Source organism: Centroberyx affinis, unplaced genomic scaffold (assembly GCF_046629955.1).
Source record: "Centroberyx affinis isolate AG114_WGS23_722 - 3 ecotype Tasmania unplaced genomic scaffold, CSIRO-AGI_Caff_v1 ptg000202l_1, whole genome shotgun sequence".
Lineage (NCBI taxonomy): Eukaryota > Metazoa > Chordata > Actinopteri > Beryciformes > Berycidae > Centroberyx > Centroberyx affinis.
In genome coordinates this window covers 357,601-385,530 of record NW_027278894.1, presented here as the reverse complement: position 1 = coordinate 385,530, position 27,930 = coordinate 357,601, and the positions used below count along the sequence as shown (strand labels likewise).

Genomic DNA, 27,930 nt, shown 5'->3' with positions numbered 1-27,930 from the left:
TGATGCTGAAAAACAAGCATATTCTTTTTTTTTTTTTTTTTTAACTCAGCAAGAATCTAATTGATTATCATAACTAGGGTTTTGGCATCATAACACCTCAAGTCATTCAAAGGTATAGAAGTTATCAAGACACTACGCTAACCGTGTGATAAGATTTGAACAATCTCGCATCTGAAATACATCGCTAGTTCCCACTGTGTTCTGAAAGTCCAAGTGGTGAGTGTTTAACATAAGAAGTGCTGGAATGCACTCACTACACTGACAAAACAAAAGCAAGGAGATGTCCTCTGTATGTATAAATAAAGTTCAAGTATATGTTCAATGCAAAATAACTTACATCACACTCTCATACCAAAGTCATATTTTAAGAATCATAAACCTTTCATCACGAATAAATACAGCAGAAAACGTTCCCAACCAAGTTAAGGAGATGTCCCTAAAGCTTCTGATGACTGGATCTTGATAGATATAATGCTAATGCAATTTAGCATTGTATCTGAACTGTCACAGCAAAAACAATAAAGGTGATAAAGGGCGACCACTTTGTTTCATTTGAGAACATATTTTTACCATCTTCGGCATTAAACAACACATCATCATCTACTTAAGTCTGAGCTATGTAATAGCATTTTGAGAAACAGTAGTGACTCAGTTTGGCTATGGGGTATCAGCTTGATGCATTGGCAATCCAACCACCAGCTCCTTTGACAATGAGCCAGGTGGAGCAGGTAGAGTCACTCTTGACCTATTTGAGTCCCGGCCATCCCCTCTCTCCACAGGCAGCCTCTCCAGTGAAGGACAGAGGCGAGGGAGCGTACAGGTCGGAGTCCGTGTCTGATTCGCCCTCTGCTATGAAGGGTCTGACCCTGGCGCAGAGCGAATGTCCGGCTCCGGCTTCGGTCCCTGCCGCGTTCCCCCCTCCGGAGCCCGCGAAGAAAGAAGGCCCGAAGAAGTCCTCCTTGGCCTGGGAGATGCTGAAGCCACTGAAGGAGCGCTCCAGCTCCTCGTGGTCCACGGAGGGGATGGAGAGGGACGTGTCACTCTCCGCGACCGTCGCCTCCCGCTGGCCCCTCTGCCTCCTGTGGCGCCTCCTGCTCTGGGAGCCGCTGTCTCGGCCACTGCCGCCCGGGCCGGAGGAGGAGCGGTCGTGGAGCGGGGCGGGCGGAGGGGGCAGGCGGAACAGGCTGGGCGAATGGTCGCCGGTGCCCCCGACGGGCGAGGGGGTGTTGGCCACGCTGCTGTTCCAGGCCGGTTGGCTGAGCGGGTGCTGCAGCTGGTGCTGCCAGGAGGTGGAGGGCCAGCCGTGGCTGCCGGAGGGAGTGCCCGCCGATCCGGCCACGGACACGCCCAGCAAGGGGTCTTTCTTCTCCAGAGACCCTTCGGAGCACACCACTTCGGCGGCCGAGCAGGTCTTCACCTCCTTTTCTTCTTTCACCTCCTCCTTCCCCTCCTTCACCTCCTTGCTCTCCTCTGGGCTGTGGTACGGCGGGGCGGGATACGGCTCTTTGGAGTTGAAGAAGGCCTCTGTCTCAGAGCGGGGGATGCCCATGCGCTGCACGTACACATTGACCAGGAAATCAAGCTTCCTGTCCATGCAGCACACCTACAGGGAAACAGACCACAGAATGAAAACACACTGCTTGCCAGGAAAAGTAAATCACAGACACAAATCTAATGATTTGACATCAGTGGAAATTTTTGAACCAACTTAAAGTGATGTTGAACTTTGGTAGTACCTTGGGTTGTGTAACTTCCTGGCCATGATATAACCCCAAAATAGGCGATTATCTGTAATTGGTTGCGCCGCGAGGGGAATGGTTAATTGCGTTTTTTTTCTCTCTCCATTCACTGTATGGCAGAACAGGTCTGAAAATCACACTTCTAGCACATAAATGAACGCGAACAAAGCAGATTCTGACAATACAGGCCAATACAAAAACTAGTCATGTCGCTCATTTGTGGTTTATTAACCTTTCAGTTGGAACAAGTGTCACGCCAAAATCCGGAAACTTATGCCAATGGAATGAAGAAATTAGTATGTTTACCAATAATTGTAGATAGTGGGAGACAGGACTTTGACAAAGCAGATTCTTCCAATGTATGAAAAAACAAGTTTTCTCACTTTTGTTTTGTTTCAACGATTTTGGGGTACTACCAAAGTTCAACATCACTTTAAAGGACTTCCATCTACCAGAGTTGACTGAGAAACACATTCTTACCTGTTTTTCCACTTTCACCAGACGTCCCATCATGCTCTGGTCATCCACAGTCTCTCCTTCAGCTTTAGGACCCTTACCAACTATCTGGTCAACTCTAGCGTTTGAGAAAGGCAATATCTGAGATTTTAAAAAAAAACACTCTGCCCTGCCACATCAACCTTTTTTGTAAACTTAAAAAGATTTTAGGTCATATGATGCCATAATGTGATCAACTTTCACATGGAGAAAGTAATATTTAACAATCTACAAATAAAAAAAACTGTTTTGAATGAATGGAATGATTAATGAATGATGTTAATTAATGATGGCTTAACACTTTCTGAGAAGAAAAGGAGCATTTCCTGACAAAGTGTTGATTTTCGATGTGCAGGTGAACAGTGTGGATGCATGCTTCAAGCATCATTCTTCATACAGAAAGAAAAGAAAAACACTGTCAATAGAGGGGACATTTTGTCAAATGCATCACATGCTTTCGTTATGTTTCATGCTTCATTTCCATTGCGTCCTACTGGGGGAGCTCTCCCTCTCTCTCTCCAATATGAGAGCAAGCATACAGTCGTCTAGCACTGTCAAACCCCTGTTGAGTGCGGCTACATGACACGGCTCATTAGCATAAGTGTTTGGGACGTCTCACACTATATGTTTTGCCTTTTCTTTTGAGTGGCTGGAATATACAGAGTAGATAGCTTACTGAAAAGAGCTGTTCCACATATGTATATCAACCCATTTTGATTGATTTGATGTTCAAGTATAATTTGGACACAATGAGAAAGATTTTCACTCGGCCACACCGTTCCCAACCCACTTATTCATTCAGACTCCAGAATCCAGAAGCAACGTTAAGCAGCAATATGCATTCCGATTCATTCTGTTGGATCATGAACGTCTCATTCAAAGAAATATGAAATCTCACACATGGGTCATGTCACGTGGCTTGAACTCAAAAGGGGTTCTGTCAACCAAAACAATAGGGTAGCATGGTACCACTTCAACATTGGGACTATGACGTAAGTAGCATAATGCCGGTAAAATGGTTATTATATAGAGGTGCAGTCTATTGACCTAACCTAGGACCTTCAGTAGACTTCTTATGGCGAGGTGTTGATGGGGGAGGGGGCCCCACAATCATATCTATCCTGGCGAGGCACACAGAGACGATATGAGTGCAATGCAAATTGAAGCAACAACGTGGGAATCACATCAACTATGGAAAATAAATATATATAATATAAATCAATATATTCCACGCACATAAGACATACAGCGATTCTGACTTGCTGTGTGGATGAAAGTGTATACACACAGTATGCATTTCATTATGGGAATATATGTATTCTGTGTGTTATCAGAACGTGTGTGGAGGTTATTGTGGAAGACAGACCAATATAGCAAACAATGCCAATTTTACAACACTGTTATATCTAGAATGAATTTTTCAGGCGTACGTAGCTGGAGGATTGGATCACACTTTGATATGTAGATAAAGCTCACTGAAATAAAACAGAAGCCTGAATACAACACATGTAGTTGGACAAATGAAACAGGCAATTCAATGATTTGTCTCAACATGTGTGTATCCAGTGACACCACAAACGCTGACATCTAATCTCAATTGTAATCAAAGATATCAGCCTCTTCAGTTGGGAGAAACATGAAAATGCATCCATACAATCCATACATATCATTATGAAAAATATTCTACACTATATGCAGCATGGTGTTTGATGTTTAACCTCACAAATAGTGAGTGATGATGTGTTACAAGTGTACACTAGTGAAAGCTGGAGTGCAACACGTGAGGTATCCTGAAAAGGGGCGTGGCTTGGGCTAAACACAGATGCAGATACAGTATATAGAGAATGTGCACTTGCCTGGACTGCAGGCTCTTGATGCGAGAAAGCATGTCCAGGTGGCCGGCGGAGTACTGCTCGATCACATCCATCACATCGTAAGGCCGCAGGCTCTCTTTGAACCTACGCTTTGACACCATGAACTTCATGATGCTGAGGGGAAGACAGCTCATTTTCAAATGCGGCACGCAGTGACGTGAAGTCAGTGTTATACAGGGTTTAGGGTCAAGTCATGAATGAACTCAGGAGTTCCAATTCAACTGAGGAATTGGAATTTGAAAAAACCTACAGGAAACAGAAAATCACATGTTTTTTTGTTGTTTTTTTTATATCATAAAATGTTAATGGTAACATGTAATTGTAATACATACATTATGATTGAATTATTTGAATACTTATTTGATTCATAATGTTTGTTTTATAATGTTTAGCAAGTCAAGACAAACTCTCTTAGTGGAAGTGGAATTTCATTGAATTTAATGGAATTCAATTCAGTTCTGTTTCCTTAGAGCTAGGTGCAATTCCAATTCCAATTCCAGGAATTTAGTGGGAATTTACCATGCATTCTCAATTCAATTCATCAATGGCCCCAACCCTGGCGTTATATATTAGATGCAAATTAATGTGTGTTTTCTTTGGCCAAGTTATACTCTAAAAGACTATCAGAGCTAATAAACCTTGTACCATAGATGGCCACAGCATAAATAGAAGCCATAAACACAGACCATAAGTGCCTATTTGTTTCTGAACCACAAGCTTCCATGGGTTAAATAAGCATAGAGATTGGATAGAAAACCTAACTCTTACCAGATTGCCCTTATTGTGACCTTCATGCCTGGTGATAATTCTTGAGTGAGAAACTCACAGTGGCAACTCTTATCATCGCCCATGTCCTCTCCTGGGAGGCTGGCCTCTGCAGAACAAAGACAAGGACACTCTTAAAGCATAATTCATTGGCCTCCACACCACTAGCGTCAACAGCAGAAGCAAAGCAAAATTGTTGTGTATGGCCTTTTTAGCTTCAAAGGTGCAAAATTCAATTACCAAGTTGGTTTCAAGCCAGTTAGCCAGTTTGTGACCGTAGCATTGGTTGGGACTGAGTGGGCTTTGTGGAACAACAGAAAAGACTGGGTGCAGAATTGAAGGATAGTGCTGATCGGTTCCAGCTTTACAGAAACATTTGATGACAAGTACTCTCTTCCCAGCACCAATTACAGTCTACATTAGCATCTTAGCTAGCAGGTTTAGCTGGTCTGTGGGTGATAAATTGTGAAGCATATCGCATACAGGCAAGAGTGTCTAGGCATTGTTGATCAGGAATGCTATCAGAGTCAGGTAGGGGAAGTGAGGTCTCTTCATGCAAGGTAAAGCGAGGCTTTTGGACATTTTGTCTCGGTGTCACTTTTCTATTTTCTTGGCACCACTTGACTTGAACCCACTATTAGCTTGGCCTACCGCTGATATACTGTAGCAGGAATACTTATCATGAATTGTGTCGAGTTGAAAGATCCTAATAGTTACTGGTTGTTAGCTACAGTTGCATTAGCAAAACATGCTGTTAAAACTTGCCTTCAGCCATCATGTCAAGAAACTCCTAGTATCCCAATACAAAGGGTTCATGTCAAGTGAGCAAAATTCAGCGGATCTAGGCATGCATGGTTCCCACACCGGTGAAGGTGACTTGCTGTCTTTGGATTTTTTCCCCCATAGAAGCCAACCAACAAAATATCCCAATGTCTTACTTATTAAACCTTCAATTGCTGCAAAGAGAGAGAGAGGAGAGACATGGAAAGAGATTTGTTATGGATTCTAGCATGATGACAATGGCAGACAAATCAATTCCAAACATGGGAACTTATGGAGTCCACTGCATGGTTTCTGGTTCATGTTTGAAAGGGCTGGTCTCTCTTCTCTTAAGTTTACATTTACTGACTGTATATATGATGTAACTGTAAAATGTGCATCTAGACATTCAAATCGTACAGTAACTAAATTGAAGACATGTCATGATGACTTGTCTAACCTGGAGAACTCTTCCGTCGAAAGTCTTCGTCCTGCATTTCAATCAGCACTTTAACATGCCATGAAGCGGAGGAAGAAAAACAACTAATGAGAATTGGTTTAAATAGTCAAAAGAAAAAAGGCAAAGAGATGGTGAAGGAGAGAATTATATTTGTCGATAGTGATACAGTGGCCTGGATGATATATGGATGCAGCTGGGCCGTCTAGCAATAAATGATGGCTGGAGATCGACATCCGGATCGATCGATCTCTAACTCCCCAGCAGAATACTGAAATGTCGGCCGAGGGAAAAGCGCCCTCGTCTTCCTTGCAGGTCGGAATACGTGCAGGAAAAACTATAGCAGATGCTTTGCAACATTATCTACATGTGCACAGTCTGCAACATGCGTGCATCTTCCAGACGCTTGATTGTAATTAAGTGCCATCAACACCGTCCTTCTAAAAACACACAGTTAGCAAGTTGTTGGGGCGAGAGCTGGCATGGAGCCACTGAGAACACTTCATCCTTCCAAATCTACTGAATTTGGAGCTGAGGAATAGATCCTGTGTCAACAAAGTGAATTCTAGTCAAGTTAAGCTACTGTACCTAACCTTATTAACAGTAGCAGTATAGATAATTTGAGTGATCTGAACGCTAACTAAGGCTTAAAGAGCTGCTAATCCTAAAAGAATTTCATTGGTTAAGGTTAGGGTTAGAATTTCAATGGAGAGTTTTAGTTTCCCATGATGGTCTAAATGCTGTTTCAGGGGCTTTTCCACCCTGACAAGAATACAATTCTGCAGGAAAGACTAAATCCTTGGAATTTACTGGCATGAAAATAGTCAAATTTAAAGATATTGCATATTGGCACAAAATATTCGCCTATCAGCAGTTTAAATCCAAAAGTATTGTCATCGTTACTGGCCTTCAAAAGCCCATACCGGTCAAACCCTGGTCTGTAGATAGTCTGTCACTCATTATTAAGCTGGTCAGATAGTGTACTGTAATGTAGGTGGCAATTCAAGTGTGGAATTCCCTCACCCTCTGAGTTTTGGCGCGAGGTGCTGCCTCGCACTCGGAAGGCGTGCTTGGGCCCTTGGTTCTTCTCATTAAAGCTCCAGCTCTTGGCGACCTTGCTGGGGCTTCCCTCGGCCCCGTCCTCTGCCCCTGGAGACTGGGCCTTCCCTTTGTCAGTGGGAGCCTTGGAAGGACTGGGGAACACCTTGTCCTTCAAGCTGGCCTTCCGGCTACAGGGAACCAGGAAGCACAGCAGCGAGTGAGCAGGTAATAAGAAACGCTTGTCTGTCATTCGCTGTTAAATAGCATTGTAGAACTGTCTGTAACTAAATGTTGTCTTCAGATTATCCTAATGCTGCAGTAAAGGCTAATCTTGGGTAGTGGTAATGTTCAGCACTGATGCGATAGTAAATCTTACCTCGGCAGAAACGTAAAATGGGCAGCGGAAGGAGCCATGTCCATGTACGAACACAGTAGAGCATTCAGTGGATCAGGCAAGCAGCGGGAAGCAACAAGCAAGCATGCATGGGAAGCACAGTGACACTGCACGCCTCAAAAGGAAGAGCTGTGGTCTCGCTCTATGCAAAAAGTAAACACAAATCGTGCGAAAAAAGATTCACCATCATTTGCTCCACCTGATACACAGGAATCGTTCAAAGGAAATGCATAGTTAGGTACTCAGCAATATGCATCTTGTCTGCTGAACAGAAGTTTACAGGAGCTAACTGGGCAAAAAAGGCAGCAAGCAAATCAACTGCATAAAGACATTACTAAACAGAAACCATAAATCAACTGTGACAGGGCGATAAACAAAGATGTACACCTGAGTTTTCTCGGAAATAAGGCAAGAGGTGTGGTGTTTATTTCTATCACAATATTTGCTTGGTAGACGTAATAAAAGAAAAGAAAGAAAGATCTACGCTGTACTCTAAAAACCTAGTGGCAGTTCTGTGCTTCCTCTACTGGGCTTTGCTTCTTCGGACGCGGGAAAGGAACAGAGGTGGGAATGGAAGGAGACACACAGACTGAAATACTTGCAGTGCGGTTGTTAGTATCTGTGCAGCAACTATACCTAATGGTTCTTGGACAGCACCCACAAAGTCTGTCTTTGTGTGCATTTTCATTACTGGAGTGGTGGGCAGTAGAGGAGACACAAGAGATAGAATAGCAGGGGATCAAGTGAGTGCCTTCGTCAAATGAAAGAGCAGTGGATAAAGTGAGTGCCTTTGACAAATAAAATAGCAGTGTATGTCATACTGTGATGCCAGTAACACTTTATAATAGCTAGGTCTTATAATTCATTTGTAAGCCAAATCAGCAATCAGTACTACTAAATGGTATTGGTTGTGCATGCCCTTTATGTTACTTTTCAATGCCTACTAATGATTGCAAATATTCATTAATGATTGGTCAATAGTCAAGTAGGTCAACAAATAATTTGCAAATGGCTTATAAAGGACTAAGTCACCATAAAGTGTTACCACATGTCAAAAATATTCACTTGGTTCTTTTGTCAGAAACAATGTAATAAAAATTGAAGAAGGCTCTTGATGTGCTCATGAACATTTTTCTAGAAGTGATGTTGAAAGCTACAGTATCAAAGAACAGCTTATCAGTGAATATTTAATAACGCTGTAAGTTGGTAGTCAGGCCAAAGTGAGCTGATCTTGGAGCATCGATGTGGGCAAATGCAGCATGACCGTTCTTGAAGGAGGCACTTAACACACAGCCATATCCATGTCTGACACACGTGAAGAGGGAGCGTCAGCAGATCCTCTGACTCCTGGACTTACGGGAACCTCTCACGCACAGACACACACACACACACACACGCGCGTACACACACACATGCACACACTCCCCCAAGAAGAGTGCCTCAGCAGCAGCTAAGAGCTTAATTGAAGAGAAGCCAAAGGGGAGGTGAAGAGTGATAGAGACCAATCTGATCACAGACCTGGGAGAGGTTTCTGTCTGAGACTCCTTCCTGTGGGGACAGCGTGCACACACACAAATACACACACACACACACACACACACACACACACACACACACACACACACAAAGTTAGACAATGTAATGCAATCATTCATTACATGTCACCATGTAGCACCCATCACCAGAGCGAATGGTTAAAAAGGCCAACACTGCTGCAGGCCTTCCAGCGAAGGATGGATTAGAATCAAGGATCAAGCAATAAGGAGCAAAAAAGGTCAAGATGAAATGACAAGTCAAGTTGCTGGACTGTTACTGCTGCTGCAAATCTGTTTCAAGCTATTATGGAGAAAAGTATTTCAAATTCAGGCAACAATGTAGTCTGTTAAATCAGCATAGTTGCATTTGAACAGTGCAAATTTCCTTATTTTTGAGATTTTTGTTTAATCATTTTATCATCATCATCATCCTTATAATCATCATCATCATCATCCTTATAATCATCATCATAATTATCTATCTACTTACAATCATCAGCATCATCATCCTTATCATCAGTATCCCTACATCATCATCAGTGTCATCAGAGATCATAGTCATGCCACCCCATCACCAACTTAGTCATCTTTATTGTCGTATTCATACCTAAATGACTTGCCCTTCAGATTCCTCAGCAGGTCCAGTTGATTCAGTGGTGGAATCAGTCTGGGAAAAGAAAAACAGACCGTTTTCTCAATCCATCAAGTCCATTTCAAGTCCGATGAAAGGTTAGAGCTCACCTTTGGGCCCTTTAAAGCTAATTACATTTAGTTTAGTGGTCGTCTAGTCTCCAAGCCATCCACCTTTGCCCTCAACTTACCGCTGGAACGAAACCCAACATGAAACCACTTCCAAATAGAATAGGCAAGTGGCGTTCCGACGATGCACTTGTAAAAGCATAAAAGGCAGAAATCTGCTTTGTGAAAGTCAAGCAGCTTATTTTCTGATCCACATACTTGGACTGCAAAATAAGTGGTTAATCTTTCAGAGTAGCTACTGGCAGTATTCGTCTTCTGAATGCCTTTTCAAAAAGGGCTCTGGTGTCGCTGCCAAGGCACCAGCAGCACCCTTTCTCAAAAATACCCCTATTAGAGCTAAAAGTGAAAAGTCATACCAGTCTGTGCTTGTTAGATGGACTTTGGAATGCAATAAGATGAGGATATTCTGTAGTTCTGGCTGAATCAGGGTCATTTTTCCAACTGGCTCCCCAACGTAAGCAAGATGGCAGAATACGATATGGGAAAACAGTGGTATTTACTGGACATGATGAATAATGGGATGTATTATTTAATGCCGGTTTGGTCAGTTACCTGTACATTGGAACAGCTACTGTCTGCTCATAGAACTCCCAAGTGCACAGTAGATCTGTACGGGAGAGGTTGGTTGCATAAAACCTCCAAGCGCCCTGGTTGGAGATATGAAAAGTCTGGTTAGCTATTTGTCAGGAGCACAGAACAGAGATTATCTCCACTAGATTGCTCTGTACAGTATGTTACCTGGATGAGGCCTGCTGCAGGGTTGCGTCTCTTCTCAAAGTGTTTCTGCCTGTGCTGCTCTTGGACTTTCAGGGCAAAGCCAGAACCCAGGATGCCCTGTGTGAGGGTGAGGGTGACACAGGGAGCCCATAAGATTAAAGGGGCATTAAGTTATCTGTGACCTTTATCGGCCTCTATTGGCGACCAGTAGGAATTGCAACATCAGCAGAAGTAGTCTCTTCATACACAAGTCTCTGGCACAGTCCCCCCACCCATCTCTCCTGACCTTGAGGTACAATGGCCTGTAATTGACACTTACAATAAAGTCACATTTTCACAATAGAAAAGAGTAAGCTAGCTAATTGGAGCAGAGGTCCAGCAGAAACATCTAGTGAAGAGGTAATATATCACCATGCTAATTACTAGAATAATGATACTGCTTTGTCATCTGATTTATTGGGCTTGAGAACAAGCTTCCCTGATGAAGGCCAGGAGGCCACAACATGTTGGTTCAATGTTTTTAATACTCTAAGCCATGTAACCAATAAAGGCTTTTTAACTTTTGGAAAGAGACAGAGTGCCTTGGACTATTTTTTTTGGCATTTCCTTTTGATGACCTTTCTATGCATATTCTGTGGATTTTTCCCAATTGTTGTTCTTTCTCACTGAATTGACACCCACTTCCAAAGAGCACCCATCCATCCCACACTTAGGACCCGCCGCAGCGCTCTTCACCTTCTGTAGTTGCTTAAGGCTTTTTAGCCTGCAGAGGTGACACCGGTCGCTCACTAAGCTACACAGTCTACCATAATTGAGCAATTGAAAATGCCAATGGTGTTTCGAAATGCCAATGGGCGGGGAGTATCGGTCAGAGAGTGAGTTTTGAAAGCCAGAAATCTCAGCACCTGGCAAAGTAATTGAGTCATTCGTTTTAAACAACAACCCTATCACCGCCTGCAGATTTAATATGATCATTCTGTGCTATGCGGCAGAAAAAAATCTGACTTATTGCCCCTTTAAATGGGATGGCAGTAGTCGTAAGGTTAGAGAAGGAGGACTGTGTTTTTTCACACCCTGGACTGGGTGTGAAAAAACTAGGCAAAGTGAATATATAATGCTATTGCCTCCTTCAAAAACTACCATTAAGGTGCCTTTGAGCAAGGCAACCAATTGCTCCAGTGAGCTGCTACTAGTGAATGTGTCTAAATGAATATGAGACAGGATGATGCTGAAAAGGAATGTGCTTAGCAACCCCTCCCTGGATAAATAAAGGTTAAAAAAGAAAAAAAGAAGTATATATTGTGTATGAAAACTTATCATCTGAGCGTCTGGCCTCTTCATACTCTAATGAAGACAGTTTAATGAAGATAGTTTAGATTCAAAGAGAGATTCAAAACTGAAAATATGGCAAAAACAAATTTTCATATTTAGTTTCAGATAGGACTTTCTGCCAAGCCTATAAGCAATAGAAATGTGAGAAAAAATGATTTCTTCCAAGCCCATTAGAAGTCAAAATGTGAAAGAAAATAGTGACTGCTTTCCTGTTAACTAAACACTAATGCAGCAGTCTACAGTAGTCTTGTCCTCAGGTGACCCCTATGTGCGGCTGACAGAAGATGCAGATTGGACAGCATCCCAAACTCTCCTGCACCAGACCAGAGCTGCTTACCTTAAGCTTACTGCGGGGGACTTCAGAACAGATAGCGGCGTTTTGTGGAGGACAAATGTAATGTAACAGAATGGCTCTCTAAGACCACTTGCCTTTCAGAGTGCATTACTGTGACTAAAACAGCATCATCCAAGGCACATGACATTATTAGGAGGCCAAGGTGCGTAATGGCACGTACCGCACACCCCCCTCCCATATATTCCTTCTCTTCTTCCAATGGCAATGTTCCTTTCTGTTTAAAAAGACAATTTTCTACTTTTTCTCTCACTCTTTCTTTATGAAGCTCTCTATAATACATAATCATTCTAGGGACCCAGAAGTATTTGTTCCATGTATTGACTTATTAGCACTATAGCTTTAACTCTTGCTCTCCTTTCTATTGGCTACTTATATTGTCCATTTTAAAGTAATAATCTGCGATTTTTTACAGAAAACGTTAGACAGACGTTAGATAGACGTTTGCTCCTCTGTATCGCTGATTGTTATAACCCCATAGTGATTCAACATGTAGCCAGTTCATGAAATTTTTAAATTTGTTGTTCTAAACACCAGGTGTCTGGAAGGTCTTTCCTGGGAAAAACAAAGGGAAGCCTCTGCACACCTGTGGAGCAGGTGACAGGTGCGCAGGAGAAAACTGCTTTTCAGGAAACACCTGAAAAGAAGAAAAAAAACCTGCAGGTGCTGACTATGCAGGAGTTTTTACTTCTTGTCAGGTCTTTCCTGAGTAAACTGTCAGAGTAGATTGGAATATACAGAAGAAGAACTAGGTAGTTAGCATGAGCAGTGATAGCCACCATGATATGGAGACAAAAAACACCTCAAGCACTTAGCAACAAAGGTGGAGACAAACTAACAAAAATGTGAATCTCGCAGATTAGCACTTTAATCTTTCTATTGTTGTTCTGGGAAAGAGCATCTGCCAAATTCCTAAAATGTAAATGTAACTCAGTGAATATCCTAACCATAAATCTATAAAAACAATTCCTATACAGAAATAACGTTGGATTCAAAAGTAGCCCTGATCAGCACCCAAACTTACAGCGGGAAGTGCGAAGAAGGCCACTCCGATCATGCTGAATGTGGCAGCCAGCAAGCGTCCATTCCAGGTCTTGGGAACCTTGTCACCATAGCCAATGGTGGTTAAAGTGATCTAGTTAAAGGATAAATCAAAATCACTACTTGATTGTAGTGCAGTGTAGTATTGGTTGTAAAAGAAAATGAAAAATGAGAGGTAACGAGTTATAGATATTTTGTCGTGTAAGTAAAGAATGGAGGTAATAATGGAAAATTGGTGCAATAACATTACAGTATAATAGTTTGGCCCTTTTTCAGTGCAAGAAAGTTGATATTGAGACCTTAGTACTCTCAAGAATCAGACAAGTCACTGAGAATTGTTTGCCCTTTACAATTAAAACAGTCGGCCTCACCAGCCCCCACCAAAGAGCATCGGCGTAGGTCTCAAATTCTTTATTCGAGTCCTTTTCCACAGAGTAGACCAGGAAAGAAGCCAGGATGAGGCACAGGAAGCCTATGTACCATGCAGTGATGAGCTCCTACAGGGAAAAACACAATGCAATAAGGGTCGGAGAATTCAAAGTAATAAAGTATCATTCAGAAAGCTGCCAAAAGGGGGATGTGACCCCTGTGGCCTGGTAAAAATGGCCTTAAAACAATTCTGGAACAATATTGGATATAATTATGTGAACTGGAAGCCCTCTGCCGCATGGCACACAGAGTATTAAGAGAAAATCTGTTCTCTGAAAATCTCATTTCCTTTTGCCCCCCTCCCACCCTCTCTCCCTCTCGCACACCACACACAAACACATGTAGTGTCGCAGTTGCTATTTTTCCACAACATATTTGTCTCCAGGCTCTGATGGAAGCACGGTTGGCATCAGTACTGAACCCTGCCTATTTCAAATCTCATCTAAACAAAACCATTGCGTCACAAATCGTCTATAAACCACGGCTGGCTCCATCATCGTGGTACATCAGAGAATTGGCTGTACGGAAATAATGGTTAAATATAAAATAACTGGTCTATAAAAAGAGAGATACTTGAAAAATATTGTTGTGGTGTTGGTATAGGTCAATTAATGTTTTAAGTAAAAGGGAATAGCCTGATAAGGTAATTTGTTTCCAAATTTAGATGGGAGGATACATTTGCCTTCAACTCCGACAACCTGTGTTCAATTCTTATCTGCTTATCTTATCTCATGTGAGGATGTTTTCTACTATGAGTGAAGTTTTTGTTTTTTTAACCATGACCAAAACTTTACTTTAACCTTTACCAAATAGTTTTAGTTGCCTAAGCATAAGCAAAGTTTGTTGACTAACCCTAACCTTAACCAAAGTTATTTTAGTTGCTTAAACATAAACATTTGCTAACATTTTCACATGGCAAACAGGAGAAAATGTCAATTGTGCAAATGTGCTATTGTCATGTAATCCATATTCATGGTGGAGGAACGTATTATCGTCACATTATTCGTGTCCACAACATGCGTTTCAGAGTTTGTGCTCATTTCATGAAATTTTATGAGACGATGACGATGAGATGTGAGCTAGCTAACCAGCAGGCTAATTTTGCAAAGCTAGAGTGCACAGCAGATGTGTTAACAACAAGACATTGATGGTTAGCTATCCCACAAGGGAGTCATTCCTATGTTTCCAGGGTCCTATGTTCTCCAGTTCTAGGGTTAGGGTTAGGTTGGTTGTGTGTAGATGTTTTACCCAGGGTTAGAGACCTTCAAAATCAAATAAAATGATAACCATTGGTTTTGTTGTGTTTATATAGCTGTTTTGAAGCCTTGTTCCAATAAAAAAAAAAAACTGGATAATATTTATGAAATATTTTAACTTGAAACAATAGGAGGGTTAATGTGTGTTAACAGAATATTGAACTGGGGAACATAGGACCCTGGGAACATAGGACCCTGGAAACATAGGACCCTGGGAACATATGCTCCCACTAACAAGCTGACAAACATAAAATCAGTCAGATGTATCTCTTGAATTCTGTTGAGATGGCCAAGTCATACGTTTAGAGATACTATCAACTCAACTGTTTACCAGTTGATAGTATCTAGTAGTATTTAGTTGGCCACCACAGCATGTGTTATGTCACTTACTTGCCCCCTCCCCTCCCCATGTGAAAGGTCACCTTGCTGTGGGCGTAGACTACAGATCCCAGGAGCTTCCAGGTGCCTCCACGACGGTCCATACGCAGCATGCGGAGGATCTGGAGGAATCTCAGACTCCTGATGGCCGAGGTGGCAAACACGTTGCCCTGAGATCCGGCCGCCAGCACCGATACTGAGGCAATCAGCACCATAATGTCTGATGAGAGATAAGAGGGAAGCAACATCACAAAATAGCACACAGATGGCAGTTAGGGGAAAGCTAGAAATGTCCCTCCTATTTCTTTGGTCAAATCAGCTTCAAGCAACACTTGCTTGCTTTGAAGTTTCACAATTTTGCTGGTGTTTCCATAGCTATTAAAAGAGAACCAAAACACTCACTTCAGTTTCACCTTGTTTTAAGACTAACCTCAAGCCAAAGAATACAGAAAATCACATGAAAGCATAACAGAAATCCTTTAACCAAGATTGAAATCATTTCTTTGCTCAGACATCCCAGCTTTTGGACAGGGAAGGAAAGCTAGCAATGAAGAGTAATAGGACAGTGCAGGAATGTGACTGAGTTGTACTCACCTTCATAGAGTGTGTGAGGGAGAGAGAAAGCAAGGTGAGAGTTGGGTGAGAGTAATGACACCCTAAAGGTACAAGTTGCCCTGGTTTCCTCACCTATGACACAGAAGGGCTTTCTGGCAAATTTCAACCTCCCTCGCCATCCTCTGTAACGGCAGCAGCAGCCAGCAGCCCATATCCTCACGATGTACTCCACTCCAAAGACAACGATGGTCACGATTTCCTGGGGAACAAGCCAAAATAGCGGGGTTACCCTCTGCTGCACCACTGGACATGGCTGCTCATTATATTGTATAGTAGTAAAACTCTGGGTGAGTATCAAATTTCCCCAAAGAGTTGTCTTAACTACTACTTGTAAAAAGACTACATCAAGCAGCTCAAATGGTTCAATGAGCGTTGAACTTAAATTAAATGGAATAAAGGGCTACAGATTTTATGCAAATACATACCAGGATGTACAAGGCACTCTCTGAGCTATTTTTGAACTCTTTGATGGTGGCAAAGACTGACAGTATGAGACAGGAGAAGACCAAGAGGAATCTGAAAGAGATATGAGAGAGCACAAACACATTGATTGCTTCTTCTATCTAAAGTGTGTCAACAACAAACTAAGTCCCAGATTTGATAGCATGTACAGTACGTCTAACCAAACAGCTGGCTTGATGTCATACCTGGCAACTTTTCCCCAGCTGCACTATACTATAAAGAACAATTGCCATCTGTTCATGAATTTCAAAAGCCAAAGTGGGTACAGTAGGGGTTTGAATGCTAAGGACACCGGTGCTTGGCGGTGGCCTCATCAGAGGAATCCACACCCGATTGCATAAAGTCGATGTCAACATCTGTTAGAGTGAGTTAGTGAGAGAGTAAGTGAATGAGTGAATGAGTGAGAGCAAAGAAGGAAGGAAGAAAGCCAGATAGGAAGGCAGGCAAAAGGACTCATTTGAACACGGATGTTATTCCCTGAATGATTCTAATGAATCTAATTCACTCACATCCGCCAGGAAAATCATTTAAAGCTGTTATATGAGAAAGCTCAGGTGAGTGTACACCAAGCGTACTATGTTTGCACACAACTGTACAGTAGAGTACAGTAGAATGTGGAGCCAAATCAACTGAAGTCGCCATCAGCCCGCCTCCGTGTGCCAGAACTCGTTAGATGGACAGTAAGTATTGGCTCTGTCAGTCAGTAGCTCCTCTCTGGAGGCACAAACACTTTGCCTGTCGACCTCCTCCCTTCAGTCTGAGCCTCTTATATGGGGCAGGACAGTGATGCCTTCTGTAGAAGTCATCAGTGACATAGTTGTTAACATCTTTGAACATGAGATGGGGGAAACAGGAAACCAACTGCATTGAGCTTTGACTTGATGCAGTTTATGGCAGAGGCTAATATAGTAGGTCTTGTTCAGACTAGAGCAAACTAAACATCTCCTAAGTCGGGTGGAAATCTAATCTACGATCAGTAAAATCTGTGATATCATTTTGATAAAATAGAAAAGTGATGGTCGGTGTTTTGAGTAGACTGATGTCATTCCAGGAGAGATTGAGGAGATGCGGCCGGAAAATTGTGACAGGTCTTTTTTATTCGATTGGCTGAGAACATCAGGCGAGCACTTCATAGCACGGAAGCTTTAATAGAATGAATTAGCATGTGATTCGAGCAGGAAGAAGGAGAGAGGCTTGTCAAACAGTTGGAGCAGTCCTCTGGGATTTTCTTTAGAAGAGATCTTCTGGATGGGGTCCAATGCAGAGCTAATGGAGAACGCCTAGTGAAACCTAATACTGGGACAGTGGGGGATTTTAGCAGAAGCTATCAGAGGCAGGGGCAAGCGGCATTAATCATTGCATAGAGATACTAGGAAAAGACCGCGAAGACCTCCTTAGCACAATATGAGATGTTACACTCTCAAGCTCTCACACTACGCTAAAGTGATGGAATTTACCAATACACAGGATCAGATGTAACCATCCCTTGTGCGATGAGATTGGTTCATGCGTAAAAAACAGATGAAAAAAGAAGGGTAAGCAAGAAGTCACTGGTGTAATCAAGTTCAATTAAGGTCGACTCCCATCACAGATGTTACGTTGAGTTCGGCTCATACTGAGTGGGCAACCATCCCAGCACCATCCGCTCTCAACACTGATAAAACCGACAGTTACTTACCCTCGACTTACACTGCGCTGACAGTGCATTCACACTTTAGCCCACAACATCTCACCCAGTAATTTCCAACCTCACCATCAGTTTCAACAACAGGCTAAAGGGAAGGCTGATTCTTCTGGCTTGAAATAGTCTGTTAAGCAATTCAGAGGTATCATTGCATCAGCAAAAAATAGTAAAAAAATAATAACACCAGGAACTGCAGACAAAGTATGACTAACCACTGCTGCAATATCATATGATAAATTTAGGCTCCTATCTTAGTCGTGAGATGTATTTCCACATTTTGGGCCCAGAGCCACTGGCTGCTCTGTTTGTTTACCTCTGAAGCAGCCGTTATGGCCTTAAAAAAAGCCCTTCACGACAGAAATTGGGCTCCAGCAACAGGAGCAGAGGAGCAGCCACAGAAATGTTCTGATTCTTCTTGGCCGAAACATTATGTTTTTAATATTCTCTTGTTAAATAGACATTTCTTTTCATGGAGAGAGTGTGGCGCCTATCCATTTGTATTTAAATAAGCCCTTATCAAATTCCTTACTCCCTGGGTAAGTTAGTTGTACATGTGGCTCCATAGCATCCAATTTCCATCCTGGCCTTCTGTTTTGATTTAAACCCTCAGTTACTGCTGCCCGACACTTGGTCATACTACCAAATATTTCTACTAAGTTACTGTGTCTGAACATGGAGGACATTTGGGGTCTTCACCTAGCCACTGGTTGAGGTTTTGGGGTGGTGGCAGCACATCATCAGTTGCTCTGATAATGAACCTAATCCTAGGTGCCTCCATATTCCAAAGTTCTTTAGAGCTGAAGTTCATCCTATCAACACTTTCCCAGTTCATCCATTGCGTGAGGCTAGATTGAGAGACTGTTTTGGCTTCCTGCTAGCAAGGAATTTGCTCTCCTACTAGTTTCTTCTTTTTAATGGCTGTTCCTTTGTTCCATGCAGGTTTGCTTGCCCCAAGGTTTCCATGGTCCTGTTGCACTTGCCCTACCGTATCCCTATGTCTAAGAGACACAACTGTGCTTGCTGAACTGCTTCTTTAGGGGTTGAGTTGCTAGAGTAGGAGCTACATTTATTGTTGGTTAGACTCTGTCAGCGTCAACTCCAGTCTCTGAGTCTATAAAGTTCAGGTTATACCATCTTTCGAAGCTGCTGACAGGCCTCTCTGATATATTTGGAATTACCTCTTCATCAATATAGATTTGGTCTGTCAGTTTCCCCTGAACAGAAGAAATGCTTTTTGATTAGCATGCGTTAGCTTTTTTCCTGGCCCATTCTAGGTCAGCTCAGTTTGGCAAGCAGTCTTTTTTTGTACAGGGTGCTGCTTTAGGCATAGTTGTCCAATCATCTAGATGTGGCCCGAATGGCAAAAGGTGATTGCGCACTCTGCCATGCTGTGGAAAATTCCAATGTTGTGAAGCATATGTAGGTCTTGGAGGCCAAAGAGGCGTAAGTGCGTTATAGTAGATTTTACAGGAGAGCCAAAACAAATGTCTCAATACAGCCATGCAGAATATGGGCGCATGTAAGTAAACAATTGTAAAACACATTCATTTTAGAAGATCAGAATGAATATCTTTATCTTTGAAGTAATGCTCAGCAACTTTCACCAAGGCCTTTAAAATTGTAGGCTACATGGAACATATCAAATTGATTGATACATTTTTTCTGTTAAAAACTTTTAATAAACCTTTTTAATAAATCTCTGTAGACATAAGAAACTACTTTTGATTCAAACTACTACTTTTTTGGGACACATTCAAAGACCTGTAAAACTCCTCATAACACTGAGGGATAACTTCAGCTACCAGCAGTCTTACTATTAGAGCTCATCTTGACCAGTTCACTCTCCTAACATTATAAAATAACATTTTGAATCTATAGGTCGAAGTATTTCATGGGAATATTAAAATATTTACATTCATCTAATATTGACCTAGAATATTAATTAGGATATGAATAGGATACTAAAAATGATGTGATCATGCTGTCATGCTGGCATTACTTACATCAGCATGCATTTTGAGCTGACCTAAGTGCTGTTAGAATCCTCTACCCACAATGCTTGTTCAGTGTCAAAAGTGGGGTTTTGCTTGGTGTCAAAAGGGCGTAAGTGCAGTTACGCCCTTTTGGCAGCAAACAAAACCCTACTTTTACTGTTACGGCTTTCAGTTTTTGTGTAATTAAAACGTATGGGTCATGATTTCAGTTGTGTCCTTTTAGCACTGAAAAGATCTCACTGAGACCTTTCAATTGATACTCATATTCGCCTAAAATCGCACTTACGCACTTACACTTTGACTCCAAGCCCTCGATATGTAGGTTTTGAAATCGGCTTTGAGCAGATTTTGATGCTGTTTGGTACTCTAAAGAAATCGAATGCTATCCACAGAGCCAATTGCATTTTCCAGGTCCAGAAATACAACATGGGGATCCCTCTTCTGTTGTTTGTTTAGCTGAGTGAATTTGCTGCCAGTCATGCTTTTGTACACTAAGCACCCTGAGAAGCCTTGTATTCCTGTTTTTTCCGATATTCAGTCAGTCAGTCAGGAGTCAGACACTTCACTCCTTGTTAGGGTTCACAGCACTTGTGAAACTCATTTTCTACTAATAGTATTAGACTTTATTTATTCCCTGTGGGGAAATCAACTCTGCTGTTTATTGAGCAATAAAACTTCCATTGCTGTGAAATTTTAACTCTCAGATTCCTCTTCTTATATTCAGAAAGCTCTAGTCCATCTACTCAATCTTGATGACTTGTGTCAACATGTACAGTATACTGTTGGAAATGCATATTGTATCAACCAACAAGCAACAAGGACTTTTTGGTCACATTTCACAGCAATGTGTTTTTAAAGTGTTTTAGCCAGCTTGCTTTTGCTTGTAAATCCACAAATGCACCATAGGACTGTACAAAATCAGGACTTACTTGCACTGATGTGATGTGAGACTTAGTTTGTTCCTTTCTAAGTAATTTGACAACCTCTGCACCATTACACTAAAGAAATATCTAGACGGTCAATTAAATCAATATAAACCCAGGCGATGAGGGGGGAAACACATTACTTTCAATCATGTAAATACTTTAATCAAACTTTCACCTCTCATTAGCCACAATACCCAGAGGATTGTGGACATTTACAAAACAGACAGTTTCGGTGCTCAGTTCTGATTGGCTTATTCGCATTGGACAACATGAAATACCAAATATATACCAAATATAATTTAGATAATAATGCATTAAGCCAGTCACTGTAGTGTTTTACAGTGATTTTAGAACAGCTAGGAGAGTGTTACGCAACACCAACACAACAATGCATCTTAGCTGCTCTTAAATCGGGTTTCGGGTATTGCTTAGGTAAACTAAGCAATGAAATGAAATGTGGACAAAGAAGTTGGCTGGCCTTAAGTGTAATTGGACGTCAGTTTATGCAGCACCCCTGACCTGCTCCTGCCAAGCTCATCAGTAGCCTCTAATGAGGACACTTACTAATGAAGAGGGTGAACACAACTTGCCTCCTGAAGCAGCCGAACAATTAGCTTCCAGATCAACTCGCCTGTCCTTCCACGGAGTCAGCGGATAAGTGCAGAGGCATCATCAAAAGACCGTGATGTCTAAAGACTCTTTTATACCTCTCCATTATGTACAGCTATAACAGTCTACACATAGGGGGCTATCATGGTGAAATATACATGAAGTCCTGTGAGTAGAGAGCAATGCAGTAGGCCAGTGGTTCTCAATGTGGGATCCGGGGACCACCAGGAGTCCTCGTGGGGGTTCCAGGGGGTCCCCAGCAAATTGATGAATTGTTGAACTTCAGCATTATTTCATTTACAAGAAGTTAACACAATAAGAGAATGTAGAAGAATGACTGTTTTGATCATAGTTTCACTGTTATCTCTGTAGATAGTCATGGAATTCTGGACAAAATCACATCTAAAAATATTATCAGATTTGGGTCCGAGAGACAAACTCTCATGAAATGGAAGTCTGTGCCTCTAATGTGGACTAAATTAGGGGTCCTTGATATGAAAAATGTTTAGAGTCACTGCAGAATGCAATACACAGGAGCTGACAGCATTGCAAGTATGCTACAAACTGTCCAACTGAAATAAGCTGTTAATCTTCTATAAATAATCTCAATGACATTTTAATAAAGAGCTTTGTTTTCACCAATTTAAATCTGTAGACATGTGAATGAACATAAAACAATATCCTGTATTAAATTGCTAATTAATTAAATTGCTACTCCAATATGAGTCAAATTGACCCTCTATTATTGCATTATTATTCCAGACTGGTGTTCGTTTGTGATATTGGCGCAGTAACAAAAGGATGGATTGCTTCTAATTATATGCAGTTAGATGGACATTTCAATGAAACTCTTGATATAACAACATTGTGACGCATATAGTAGACTGGACACACACCCACACACGCACACACACAATGGAGCTCAATTTCCACGCCATCTAATTTGGACCGCCACTTTTAGCCCCCGCCACCCAATCAGAGCGAAAATCGCATTCCCTCTCGGATTCGCCATAGCCTCCGGGAACTAGACACCGATCCACTTGTTGCCGGAGAGGTCTAGACGACATTTGTTGAAACGTGACTATCGATCAGTCAAGATGAGGGGGCAGTTCTTGGAAGCAGAAAAGGCCTGCAGATAAAGAAACATTGATTTGCCCCGCTCAGCAAGACATTGCCCGTCCAGACTCGGCTGTCGAGCTAAATTTGGACTGCGACGAACCTGAGCAGAGCGACGGAGGGGGAAAAAAGGGAGATTTTCACTAAGCAAATAGTGCCTGTGAAGACCATGTGCCAGCACTGCGGCTTTCGCTCTGTGGGCTCCTCTGGGGAAGTTGAGGGACGGTGATGATGACTTTCTGGAGCGCTCCTCTGGTGTACAGTACAGACACGAGGAGGCCCGCTAATGGAGCTAACTGCTGTCAGCGTGCTGCTTATGAGTCACTGAGGAACCTGGCTCTGAATGCAAAGCAGTTTTGAAGAAGTTTGCAGCCGCTCAAGGTTTTTGGAAAGGTTTGCCAAAAGCTTTTATTAAGGACTCCTCACTTATATTTCAGGTTTAAGTATCAATTCAACAAAAGCAAAACATAAATCTGCCCAGCTCCCATACTAAAATAATGGCTCTTGTAGCATTAGAGGAGTCGGCCGAAGTTAAAGCTATCACATGATTACATGATTATTAACTGTAACACATGAAATAAGAGATAAAGATGAACTAAGTCTAAAGACAGGTTGCAGGAGTTATGGGAGAGAAGCCAGTTACAGTGGTTCCATAAACCAGGACAGAGATCAAAGTGAGTTTGCATTGCTTTTGTGGTGAAGTGGCACAATTAGTGAATGTGAATATCCTGAACTAAAAATGGTCTATTTTGCTGACAGCATGTTTACATTTTAGAAGATTGAACAGCAGGCATTATAGACCAACTGCATTACACTATCTTATAGGTTTAGTTTTATTACCATTAATATTTGTAATATTCATTGTAAGCGGATAGATTTCAAAAGATGTATTGGTGCCATTTGGAAATTGAAGAGAAGACAGAGGGGCTTGTTGTTGTTTTTTTTATTGTTTCTTTTAGCTGGTTAGCAGACCCAAGAGATGGCAGAAAGAACACAATAACATAAAAATTGTGTGTATATACTTTCATGTATTTGAGCAAAACTGGATTTTTCTCTCTAGAAAAGTTGTATTGCTGTTAGCTGGCCCTGCCACAAATGTGCCCATCACTACATTTACACTTAAACCAAAGTATGGACAATGTCTCTCAGTGAAGACATCATGGAGGGAAACCTCTCCTCTCTCATAATCCTAAAAAAAATACTCCAGCTTTATGGGGCTTCTCATCCAGGGGCAGTGGGCTACAATCTCATTAGAATCCATTAACCCATTGTCCAATATCCAGTTACAGCATAAATATTCCCTTCTTAGACTTCCACTTCACTTGCACCTCAGCAAAACCCTCTTCTCCTACAACATGGATCACATCTCACTGGGTTCTCAGCCAACATCTGTTGCCTCCGACTTATTCCTTTCCCAGTTTATCTTTAGCTTAGTCTGGATTTCCTCAAAAGTAGTGCTGCAGAATGGTGAAGAACTGGACCACGTCCCCAATCTGTCTCTCTGAATCTCTTCAATAAAGTTCTACAAAGAAACAGTGCCCTCCTTCACCTTCTGCATTGGCTGATTGATCACTTTCTGGACTCTTGTTATTTGTTTTCCAAGGTCTTGCCCTCCTCGCTTTGCACATTCTTCACTAGTTCCAGTCTGATGTGTCCTGTTTTCCATTCTGGTGCAGAAGTGACACACTTTGCAGAAGCATTGAATGTTTCTTGCACAGCTTGTATCTATGTGTGTAGCTTAGTATCGCTGCAAATATCACAGGCTATATCTCATAGCTAATTAAGTTATGATGCCAGGTTGTTCCTTAGCTAGTCGAGACTTTCTGACAAATTTGCTATTTCAGCAATGAAACTGTTGACATAGAGATCTGGTGTCTGAGTCTTTTTGCATATTGGACATTGACACAGGACATTATTGGCTTGCCGTACAGAAGTTGTGTCTACGAGGAATGCTGACAGACTGCAACTGTTCTGCCTTTGCTGTTGTAAGCAGACAGACAAACTGTAAAATGTCTCTTCACAGTTCCCTCTTTCACTTGGTAGAAATGTTTCAAACACAGGGCACGGCGTGTTGGATTTTTTTTTTTTTTGCAGGACACTTAAGATGCGGATCCGAAGCAATATCCTTGACTGGCAATCTACTCGGTGAAAGATGAGGTACGCTCTGCAAGTTCGGGATGTTTTATGGACAAGCCCTCTCACGTTTGTCTCCCCTGCTTTGGCTGTTGTTGGAGCGCTGACAGAACAGAAGGGGGCGGATGGCCTTGCTCAGAGACAGACAGATAGATAGGGAGAGAGAGAGAGAGAGAGAGAGAGGGAGAGAGAGAGAGAATGCTCTGGACATAAGTACTCATGTTCCACCTATCGATCATTCACACATGCATTACAAATATGACCATGGAGTAATTCACCTGCCTCACAACATAGGATACCAATCAAGAAGCGATAGCTATTGCCTAAACGTGAGCAGAATTGCAATATTTCTTCTTCAGGTTCAAGGCAACAGTGTCTATCTTTACTTTTGGAGCGGAGATAAGGAAAATGAGCGATGGAAGAAGGGGAACGATTTGACTGAAGTCAGCACATGATAGTTTTATAAATCAGCTGGCTGGAAGTAAAGACAAGAGTTGGGAGATTAAATGAAGTGTGGTGGCAATGAATTATGTATAGAGCAGACACAAATGGAATGGAGGCAGAGTCGTTTTTACTCTGTACGCAGAGGCTCTTTTGCTCTGTGGATGGCATGCTATGAACACGGTCTCTCAAGTTGCTTAGGATATGCATTTAACCCTATAGATCTGTCCGGATGGCTTTCAAGATGGTCACGTGTTTTCTTGGATCAGATTTCTTTCTGACACTAATGTACGTCTTTGCCTTTGATAGGATTCTGGTTCAAGACAACACATATGCTGATGACCCCGCCTCCAAATTCTGGATTATCCTATGACTGTGGTAGATTCAGGCCAACAGCATCGGTCAATGATGGTTCCCAAAAAAGCAAATCGGTATGTGAAGGAGGAGCTGAGTTTTAGTGGGTTGCTGTAGTATTCAATTAATATTTAAAAGGGAACCCAGAGGGCCTGTGTGAGTGTGTGTGCAGCTCCACATGAAAGCACAGGCTTACTTCTGGGCAATCCAGCCGTCTCGGGGGGGGGGGGGGGGGGGCGACATGCTGTGTATGAATTCCTTAACGCTGTGCCCATTTCAGCTCCACACCAGCTGTAATAACCAACTTCTTTTACATCAGAAGGATAACCTGTCTGAGGCATATATAGTGGAGGCTAAACCCACTAAAAACACTGTTTACCCACCTTTTTATTGGCAGAATAGAGCTTCCATCTTTGTACTAACTTCATAGCATGCAGCATAAACTGATGTGACTTACATATGAGGGTATCTAAGAGGGTCTTCTAAGGAAATAGCAAGCAAAAATGAATGCTTTTTTTTTAATAGATTTTTTTGCTGACATTGGTGGCTGTTTGCCTCATGATGACATAGATCACCATCCTCTTTATCATCATACCATCATCAGGCATTAACTCTTGCATGACTCAGACAATGGCTTGATCGCACTAAACCACACACACACCGGCTGTATCAACCAACCTGAACCACTGATTTATTTTTTTTTATTTTTTTTTTCCCCCAGCTAGACAGTCTCGTCGATAACTGTAATAGCCAGAAGACTTTCCTTCATTACACAGAGACATGCAGTGGGTGCTGTCAAGACTGGGCGATGCATGACTGCAACGGCAATTAGTGAAAGTACTGACGCGGCGCGGAGCTGTCCACAGACCGCGGTGCTGAAACCAAATCGCACAGCACTGCCGCAACATATGGTGATAGACTACTAATCAAACTGAGTATCAATGAAAATCAATGGCGTGTGAAATATAGGCCCGTGTCAGATGTGGGCTATGGCCTACATCATCCAAAAAAAAAAAACTGTTTTAAAAAGCCGACCGACGCATCATTGTCAATATGAAATAAGAGTTGCTATTGGTTATAGCCTATTATGAGTTATTGCAAGGAGTTATGCGGGAAAAGTGATAATATCCCACCCATATTCAGGCTATAGAGGTTTATACACACCAATGTAGACCACCCGACACCCCCCGAAAACTCCACAACACCCAAAAATAACCACGGCACAGTCAACAGCGACGACAGCATCAACATGCCTAAAAAAAAACCAAAAAACCAAAAAAAACACCCGCACTTACACATAAGCGTGGTAGATGAACGCCCATCCCCGCGGTCTCTCCAGCGACTGATAGAGGAAATTCTGGAGTTTCCGATAGCTGGCATTTTTCTTGGACGGCCGGGGTCTGCCGGCGGAGACGCTGGACCTCGGTCTGCAGAGGATGCCGCTCCGCTTGGTGCTCTCCGAGCCCGCAATGAGCAGCGCCCCGTCCTTGCTGGATTCGGGCGCGCCGGGGTCCAAGCCGACGAAGCCGACTTTGTGCTTCTTCTCTCCGGCTTGAGTTGGGTAAACCCCGCCGTTGAGAGATTTCTGCACCATCCTAAAGTCGACACGACTCCGAGCGAGAGTTGTCCGTGCCCTTGCCGCGGGGATGCATCACCGGCGAGGGGTGTGTGCTGCTGGTGAATGCGGTCGGTGTCGGTCCACCCCGCTAGAAAAAAGGCAATTGCGATAACCGTGCGAAACTGCAATGTGGAAGCTTTTACCTTAGCCCCCTCCGGCCGTTTGACACACACAGCGAGGGGGGAAATGCACCTGATTTTCACTCTATAGTGTAATCACCGAGATTTATAGACTGCATTTATTTAGAATGGCAAAAAAATTTGACTAATAATGCCAAGTTTAATAGAACATGCAGTCACTCTAATTGCTGGCATATGGCTTTCTGGCATATGGAGGAATCAAACATCCCAATTACAAGTTGCTGATTGATGGGAGAGTATCATTACTGTGTTATGAGAATATTAACTTTTGTCTCCAAAAATCCATCCCAACATACCCCTCCATACTCCCTCCACTCCCAAGAGAGCAAACTAGAAGGCTTTCATTTTATGATGCATGTTCATGCAATATTCATACCTGGAGCTTCCTTCAGTTAGGATAATGGACACCAAAAACTATGTCAGCCTAATGTATTTTACGCTTGCCTTCCTTTAACATGGGCCTGCTTGAGCGACTGTATAGGACACATACTTCCCAAAACCTGGAAATATCTCTC

The 27,930-nt window shown here is 42.3% G+C and overlaps 2 protein-coding genes across 2 annotated transcripts; both read right to left on the bottom strand.

The window, feature by feature from the left end:
• Positions 1–295: 295 nt before the first annotated feature.
• On the bottom strand, positions 296–7,550 carry LOC139660914 (potassium voltage-gated channel subfamily KQT member 2-like). Its single transcript, XM_071539193.1, has 6 exons — positions 7,507–7,550; positions 7,113–7,318; positions 4,877–4,967; positions 4,091–4,222; positions 2,220–2,313; positions 296–1,603 (listed from the first exon to the last, which is right to left on the bottom strand). Exons 1-6 carry the CDS (start codon positions 7,548–7,550, stop codon positions 746–748), a joined length of 1,425 nt encoding a protein of 474 aa, XP_071395294.1. The 3' UTR covers positions 296–745.
• A 2,816-nt stretch (positions 7,551–10,366) lies between these two features.
• Positions 10,367–27,251, bottom strand: kcnq2a (potassium voltage-gated channel, KQT-like subfamily, member 2a). Its single transcript, XM_071539019.1, has 8 exons — positions 26,953–27,251; positions 16,364–16,454; positions 16,011–16,137; positions 15,368–15,543; positions 13,632–13,757; positions 13,244–13,354; positions 10,557–10,652; positions 10,367–10,465 (listed from the first exon to the last, which is right to left on the bottom strand). The coding sequence occupies exons 1-8, from the start codon at positions 27,249–27,251 to the stop codon at positions 10,367–10,369; spliced, it is 1,125 nt and encodes a 374-aa protein (XP_071395120.1).
• Positions 27,252–27,930: the final 679 nt, after the last annotated feature.